Here is an 8,659-nt window from a genome sequence, read left to right as displayed (position 1 = left end):
CTATGATGATCGTATGATGTGGAGTGTCTTCAGAAGAATTATTGCTCCCCGTTCTGTTTGGAAAACAGGCGAGGTCGACAATCATTGCACGAATGGCATTTGCTTATTTATTCCGCTTTTCTGGTTTGTTTTTTTAAGACACACAGAAGTATACCAGCGATAGCAAAGAACAATATGAACAATACCCATTTAGGAAATATCATTTATGCGACGACACAAATGTTCAAGTCTTGCTAAACTGCAGTGTCATTCCGAAATGCAACCCATCATCAATGTTTGTGGCTCCTCCTCCTTTACCCTTCAGGCAAAAGGGTTCAGATCCGGAAACCGGCATCGGCCCTGTCCGACGTGGCCCCCTCGCGCAGGACCTCTCGGCCCGTCATCATCTCCAGCAGCGCGGTCAAGAAAGCGAGCGCTCAGCACAGGCCGCTCCGAGAGCGCCTGGTGCACCTGCTGGCCCTCAAGCCTTACAAGAAGCCCGAGCTGCTCCTGAGGTTGCAGAAAGACGGCCTCTTGCAGTCTGACAAAGACTCCCTGGACAGCCACCTGCAACAGGTCACATGCGCTCTCTGCTGTAACTGGCCGACTTCGCTTCTCAAATCCGTCCTTAGCGCTGACCTCTTTTCATTTAATAGGTGGCAAACTTGAATGGGAAAGATAATACCCTCACATTGAAAGACTGCTTATATAAGGAAGTTCATAAAGACTGGCCCGGATACACGGAAGGAGACCAGCAGCTTCTTAAGAGAATCTTGTTCAGGTACGATTGCCTTTAATTGTAACGCAGTCATCACCATCAATTTTGTGTTGGTTGGCAAGATTGTGATTAGTTTTGATCATACACCTGATCCGGTAGTAATTTTCTGGATGCTGATAATCTTACAAGACAGTTGTACTATTGAGATAAAGGTTTTGTTTTTTTTCTGAGAAAATTCATACTATTAGAAGTTATCTTTTCCTTATGGGCCTTCGTATTCAGGCACACGGGTTGCTCGAAATTGATTTCCTCTGCTGACTTCACATTTACTTCTATTTTCTGCACGGTTATTAGTTATTATTAGTTTTGTCACCGAATGACTAGCAGACATTCTTGTTGGAACTCTCGCTTCAAAGCGAAGACGGTACCAATCTGTACTTTAAAAAATTGAGGCTGTCGTGTATCAAAAGGCAACTAAATGTCATGGATTATGCAGTCACATTTGACATATTGATGCCTAATTATGGCCGTTTCGAAAGCACCCTTTGTACAGTATGTGGCGCCTCCGAAGAACAACTTGTGATATGTTGCCATCCGTGCAATGGATTAAGTTTATTGACATCATGAGCTGTTGGCTTTCTTCCCAGTGGAAAAAAAAAATCTGGTTCCTCAGGATCTGCTACAAGGAAAGGCTCGCTTCCATTTGGCTATATATAGATCAGGCTCAGCCGATCACTAATGACTGAATTGAACGGGATAAGCTTGTTTGTGATGAAGAAATGCTACCGTAATAATATCGAGTGCACCGCTTAACCATTTAGAAAGTGGAGCGGAGACCTCTGCAAAGCCACTCAAATTTTATACTTCCTGCAGCACAAAAACATCCGTTACCACCAACATCCTAAACTTTTCACAGCCCCCAAATTTTTTTCTTCACTTGCACATTTTCGAAGCTAAATTATTCTCACTTAAAAATATCAAGAGTTGCTTGTCATTAGACAGACGACTAAAGCTCAGAGATGGCTGACTGGAGGAAAAGACCACTTTGAGGGTGTTTTTAGTGACAAATTAGCAATTTAACTAAGGGAAAAGTTTTTTTTAAAAATAGGTTTTGAGAAAATTCTGACCCTTTTAACTTGCAATATCTGCATGTTTGCTTATGAGGTTTATATTCATGCTTAGAGTGCATCATTAGTGGGTTGCTCCCAAAATCTACTCGCAACGCAAGCACACCCACACATCTACTTACACACTCTTCACACCGCTCCGGCAGCTATCAGTCACATAGGACGCACGCAGCAACATGACTGTACGACACGTGATGCAATCGAGTTCCAGCACATGCTGATCTCTGTTTTCCTGGTGTGTGTGTGTGTGTGTGTGTGTGTGTGTGTGTGTGTGTGTGTGTGTGTGTGTGTGTGTGTGTGTGTGTGTGTGTGTGTGTGTGTGTGTGCATCTTGTTTGTGTGTTTGTGAGGTGGCAGTAGTCCAAGGTTCAGCCATGTCAATTGACCGGCTCTATTCGAGCCCCCAGCACACACACGAAAACACCCACAACGCTTGGGTCACCATGTTAGATTTTGTGTCCAACTGCCTCCCCCCCCCCCCTCCACTGACAATCAGCTGTGGCTCATTTACTCTGTTATGTCTAGGAAAAAGTACAAAAGCTGAATTCCACAGCAGCCGACTTTAGTTATCTGCTTGCACCGTTTGATCGCATGAACACAGTTCTTGTCCGACTAGTCGCAGGTGGGGGGAAAATATGGCAGGTCACTTATTGGGAATGAATGTGTTTGTTCTTCCAGGAAACAGTGCCAGTCTCAGAACAATGCAGCTCCTCCACCAGAGAGCCCGCCCAAGGATTTAGCCAGCAGCTCACCGTCACAGGTGAGCATCCTGCTGCCTTCACACGAAACACATTCAACACTTTGCGGGCCATTTACTGTGTGCCATGATAACATTTAATTTTGGCTATTTGTCATAAGAAAAAAAAAACATTTTAGAGCCTGAAATTGCACGATTTTGTAAGGTACCCTTGTCACGGTTACCTTTTCACACAGAGACCCAACCAAATTAGTGTATAATAGCCGTAGCCGTAAATACGCAGCAACGTGACATCCAAAAATGCTAATTTAACGTGTGACAAAGTCAACATCCGATGAGTAAAATGAGTCCAGCAGGGAGGCAGAAGTCAGCGTGTGGGAGTGAAGGAGAACTGAAATGGCAGTTAGACAGGCTGAAAATGTAGCTGTCAAGGGCTGTGTACTTTTCACAGAATGCAGCAAAGTGGACTATGGCGGCAATACATTTAGCTTTTACACACAAACACTTAGATGACATCGGTATCTGTTGTGGTATATAAAACACTTGTCAGCCGTTAACAACTTCATTCAAATGCATTGCCGGTAATGTGTCTTTTGGCATTATTTTACCCAAATTATGAAGTAAAAGTAAAACTGCTAACCCTTTGGATTTAAAAGGTCAACACACCCCTGCTCAAATGCTAGATTTTTGTGACATAAAAAAAAAAAATGAGACTAAAATCAATTATTGCAAAATATTTTGTGATCTATAACCTGTTCAGATTGGAAAAAGGAAATCTTTAAAGGGGAAGTTGTCACGTGAGGAGCAGAATCTGGACGCAGAAGTAAACATGACACAAAAGTGAAAGTCTTCACGAAAATGGCTAGATGCAGAGGACATGGAAAAAAGCAGACGTTCCCACTCGAAGAAAACTTGACATACTGACCACGTGTCACAGAATAACCGGAGCTTATTATAGATCCCGAGATATCAGACCTATACGAAAGAATAAAGGTGACCAGAAGCATAAAAGGTCCACAGCAACTGCATAGCAATTTCCGAGCAACTGATACAACACGGAACAACCAGTCAGAACGGCAGTAAAAATTAACAACTGCGATAATGTGCTTGCACAAGCTCTTATAACTGGGGATGTCTGGGAATCACATTTCGACTCATGTTATTTTAAACGGGAGTCAGCACATACACTTGTCACCATTTAAAGTGCTTCTGATTAATCCCGAATAAAGTTCAACTTACTAACTAACAATTAACAAACATCCTATTTGTGAATCTGTTGTTGATATTGTGTCATATTTTTTTTTCTCACAGAAACGTCCTGCTGTAGACTTCATCGACCCCTTGGCCAATAAGAAGCCGAGGATATCGCACCTTGCCAGCAAAGCTGCACCAAGTCCTAACAATGGCAAGGTCAGCTCATCCAACGGCAAAGCGGAGGCGGGCGGCGCGCAGGCAGGACTCGGCGCTCACCTGTCAGACAGCGCCCTGACATCCAGCTCCCAGCCCCTCGCCATGCTGGATATCCCCCGACCGTTTGAAGCGCTATCAGACGTCAGCAACGACTCGAACCACAACGGCAGAGACTGCGACGCCCAGGAAACAACAGCTGAGAGGCTTTCCCAAGCGCCTTCGCTTCCTCCAGGCACGACCGCGCGCCCCGCCAGCGCGTCCCCAACTCCGCTTCCGCGTGACCGGAGTCCGCCAGCCGCCACCGGTAGCAAAAAGCCCAAGAAGAAATCCAAGAAGCATAAAGACAAGGACAAGAAAGATAAGGGGAAAGCCAAAGGCCAAGAGGAGAAGGAGAGGAAAAGTCCACACTCTGTGGCTGAGCCTGTTAGGACCTGTGAGATGAGCCCAGAAAACCTCAAAAGCAACAGTATTCCACTCAAAAGCACAAGTAAGTAACAAGTGTTCTCCTCCTGGATTCGACGGTCCGTCAAATGCAGCCTTCTTTTCCCCCTTTTTTTTTTTTTTGGAGCAGTGATTGCATCGAATGATCATCAATTTCACTAAGATAGTCCAAAAATTATTATTATTATTTTACAATTAAGGGATCTTTGTTTATCCATCTGTACTTGTGACAAATAGTGACCGTGTTGCCATTCATGCATACTATAGCAACCTGGTGTTCAACCAGGCCCAGATTCACATACTGAGTCAGTAAATTGAAAACAAGATCATTCATTTTTCCGTCTGCATACTTTGTGTGACACTTTACATAATTTCAAATGTGTACCTTGACTCAGTGCAGGTTGGCAAACGCTCGGAGGATGCTATCCTTCACGAGTCCTGAAAACGTGATCATGTCACACAGCAAAGAGAGCGTTGATTTATGCTATGAGCTTTTTTATGTTGCAGCTTGACAGAGTTGCTATACCGACTCTTCCCAGCACCCCGAAACAATCTTTTTACTGGCCAAATAACGCATCACATTCAATCATGCAACCTCCGCAATAAAATAATAAGAAAAATGCAACAATGCATTCTTGTTTGTGACTTCAAAGCCAACAATAAAGCTTTATACGATTGATTGATACCCAATCCATTTCCACAATGCCTTCTCGACAAATTGCGCAACCCAAGTCATTCGCTTGACCTTTCCAGACATAAGTCGCAAACGAACCCTGACAGTTCCCCTCTGCGAAGTGTGCCTGCGCACAGCCACTGTGGCTTCACGCAATCAGATCATGGCGTATGTTTGGGACAGCGACAAAGGGTGTGGGCACGGAGTTTGGGCTAGGTGTTAAATTTCACACTCTGGCTAGTGCCACTTGCCCCTGATACTCCTCTTATACTACCTTGGAATAGGACTGGTTGGATATTGCACTTAGACAGCAAGCTTCTAATGCAACATAGTGGTTGTTGTTTTTGTCATCTAGAGCCAATAGAATTCCATTTAACAAATAAGTCTTTATTTGCGCAGGGTATGAGTCATTCATTATGGGCTGAACGTATATTTACTCTATTAGAAAGTAGAATAGAAGCAAAGCCTTACACGTTGCTTCATAAGTCATCACTGCAAGGGATTTTCTTTTTGTGTGTGACTCAGTCTGAAACAGAGACCTCTGCTGGCCACTTGGGCACACTGATCCAGCCAACCTGATACTACTTAATGATGCATTACTGAAAGCTGGAAATTTCTAAACTATGACAACATGGAACATACCATTCAAAACAACAGGCATTAAAATTAGTGCAGAGCGATATCCCTTGTCCATAAATGTATTTGGTAAATTGAGCCATTGAGACATTGAGTGGGGTAACTCCATTTTTGTTATCTTCTGGGAGAATGATTAAAAGTTAAGATATGTGGCTGCAGTAAAATCTGGGGGGTGGGGGGGGGGGTTATTTCATTCCCTGTCATTCAATTATTATTTTTACAGAAGTTGTGGTTCTCCTCAGGTTTTGCCATTTACTAAATGTAATGCTTTTGCACTTGGATGATATTGGATATATTAGTATTGGATAAATTAATCCACCACTGAAGTACTCTCATCAGTCTCAACAGTTTAATCTTCATCACTATCATCTAGATTGCCTCAAAGAGAAAAAAAAGGGTTTAGAAACAAGATGGCTCAATATGGGTGGAAGTCCAAACAAAAGTCAAATGCATTTGATATTTCATGAAAGTTGATAACATTCCCTTGAACTCTCAGGGAAATACACTGGCACCGGCGGCCATTTTGGAAAATGTGAGTTGGCACGATGATGCGCTGATGAATCAGGAAAAGTGCAGAGTGCTTTAAAGGTCTGCTCACTGTCTATCAAAATTGCAACCGACTGTTGAGTTAGACCAGTATTCAACTGAAACCGCGCATTTTCTCTTAACAATGACCAACATGGAGTTTGAGCACTGTGACGCCAATATCCTTTATTTAAATGATAGAGGCTGTCAGAAAAAAGAAATGTTTGTTGTTGCAGCTACGATTCACACAAAACAAACTAAATGTCCAAGACACACTAATGTCTGTTCTCTCACATGGTTGTCAGCCATTTTGTTTGCGTACGTTCTACAAGACTCTCTTGTGGTTGGACCTCATGAACTCAGTGGGATACTGTTTTTCCAATTAGCCAGCGGTCTTGAATGCAACGTGACACTGCGCTTGTTATGGAGTGTCCCGGTACATGTTCATGTTACTGTCACTGTGTTTCAGCTCTGAACGGGATGTGCAACAGTGCCAGTATTTCATCGTCATCGGAGGTGGCCGACTACTTATTGTAAGTACTTCAATGTTTTGCGTTTCCCCTCCACCCTTGAAGTGACATTTACAGCGGAACATCTAAACTTGCAAACCCAAGAGTTGATACAATTAGGAATTTTGAACATCATATTCAGGGGGGGTGGCCCGTTGGATGAGTGGTTAGCGTGTCGACCTTACAGTGCAGAGGTTCGATTCCAGCTCCAGCCTCCCTGTGTGTAGTTTGCATGTTCTCCCCGGGCCTGCGTGGGTTTTTTCCGGGTACTCCGGTTTCCTCCCACATTCCAAAAACATGCATGGTAGGCTGATTGAACTCTCTAAATTGTCCCAAGGTGTGAGTGTGAGTGCGAATGGTTGTTCGTCTATGTGTGCCCTGCAATTGGTTGGCCGGTTTAGGGTGTCCCCCGCCTACTGCCCGAAAACAGCTGGGATAGGCTCCAGCATCCCCCGCGACCCTTCTGAGGATAAGCGGATCGGAAAATTGACAGATGGATTTTTGGGGGGGGAGGATGCCTCTGTAAAGTCACTTAAAACTACATTTGTGGGATGAGCAGCAGAGCTGCGCATGTGCGTTGCGTTAAAGCAGGGGTGGCAAACTCATTTTTGGCGCAGGCCAAATTTTAGTTACCGTTTCACTTGGAGGGCCGTTATGACTGAAACCATACAAAGAAGTCAAGAATAACTGTTGATTCGACTATTGTTTAAGTTACTATCATGAGGGTTTTGGTAACAAGAAAATGCATAGAATATATCTCTTATTTATTACATATGAGAATTAAAAATTTTGGTCGACATTTTAGAAAGGATCGTGCAAGTTGACATGTTTGAGCTGCTTTCGCGGGCCACATCAAATGATGTGGCAGGCCAGATCTGGCCCGCGGGCCTTGAATTTGTTAAAGGGAATAACAAAGAAAAAAAATACCCAACATTGTGACAACAAATGATCTATCTACCACTCACACCTTTTATTCCATTTTGTGCTACCTGTTTATTATTTCCAACTGGAAAAATAGTGGATTGTGTTTGTCCACTCTTCTTGTAACCGTTTCTTGTAATGCCCCTGCTAGGAAGTACACGGTGATCACGTCTCCAGAGCAGCGTCAGAGGTATAAAAACGACTTCAACTCGGAGTACAGCGAGTACCGCGGTCTGCACGCTCGCATCGAAAGCATCACCAGGCACTTCTCCGAGCTGGACAACGAGCTGAAGAAGTTGCAACAAGGCACAGAGAAGTACAAGGTAGCGTTTCTGTTCGGACGCAAGTAATATCTTTGTGTCACGCCAACATTAAAAACAAGGCGGTGTCGTGTTCTGTGCTTTACAGACAATCCACAATCAGATACTCCAAGAGTATCATAACATTAAAAAGGTACGTTTTTGCCATTTTAACACATGAATGAATGCCGGTTAGAAATATAAATATGTATGCCCTGACCAAATTGTTTATTCAGAGTCATTTGTTATGTGTTGAATGGGTACACTGAAACTGGAAATTTGTACAAGAAAATGGAAAATGACTTGTTGATTTCAATGGGGAAAGACAATTTGAGATGAGTGATTTGTGTTAAGCGTTTGTTCCCGAAATGAATTCAACTCGTATCTTAAGGCACCACTGTAAGTGTACGCTTGTTTTGATTTTGCAGATCAATCCCCATTATAGCCAAGAGAAGAACCGCTGTGAATATCTGCACAACAAACTGGCACATATCAAAAGAGTCATCGGCGAGTACGATCAACAGCAACTCTGAAAATACTTAATTGGATGAGGAAAAAGGAGGAAAAAAAAACTCTGGAACTTTTTTTTTTTTTTTTTTTGCGTTTGGACAAGGATGCTCTCATTCTGGCCAAAGGTTCTCAGAAGATGACTCGAACAAGGACGCGGATTCTTTGTCCTCTCTTTACTTTACATTGTGGAAGATGTCGCTGCCAGGCCTCTTGAG

At 43.3% G+C, this 8,659-nt stretch overlaps 1 protein-coding gene across 1 annotated transcript in view; it reads left to right on the top strand.

The window, feature by feature from the left end:
- Positions 1–8,469, top strand: part of ell (elongation factor RNA polymerase II) — a 31,224-nt gene extending 22,755 nt beyond the window's left edge. Inside the window, exons 6-13 of the mRNA XM_019896779.1 lie at positions 305–555; positions 636–760; positions 2,502–2,583; positions 3,832–4,417; positions 6,675–6,738; positions 7,787–7,958; positions 8,044–8,088; positions 8,363–8,469. Coding sequence (XP_019752338.1) covers positions 305–555; positions 636–760; positions 2,502–2,583; positions 3,832–4,417; positions 6,675–6,738; positions 7,787–7,958; positions 8,044–8,088; positions 8,363–8,467 — 1,430 coding nt within the window. The 3' untranslated portion in view covers positions 8,468–8,469. The remainder of the gene's footprint in view (positions 1–304; positions 556–635; positions 761–2,501; positions 2,584–3,831; positions 4,418–6,674; positions 6,739–7,786; positions 7,959–8,043; positions 8,089–8,362) is intronic.
- Positions 8,470–8,659: the final 190 nt, after the last annotated feature.

This window comes from Hippocampus comes, unplaced genomic scaffold (genome assembly GCF_001891065.2).
Source record: "Hippocampus comes isolate QL1 unplaced genomic scaffold, H_comes_QL1_v1.1 scaffold22, whole genome shotgun sequence".
Classification (NCBI taxonomy): domain Eukaryota; kingdom Metazoa; phylum Chordata; class Actinopteri; order Syngnathiformes; family Syngnathidae; genus Hippocampus; species Hippocampus comes.
The sequence above is the reverse complement of the archived record's forward strand: the minus strand, read 5'-3'. Positions and strand labels throughout refer to the sequence as shown.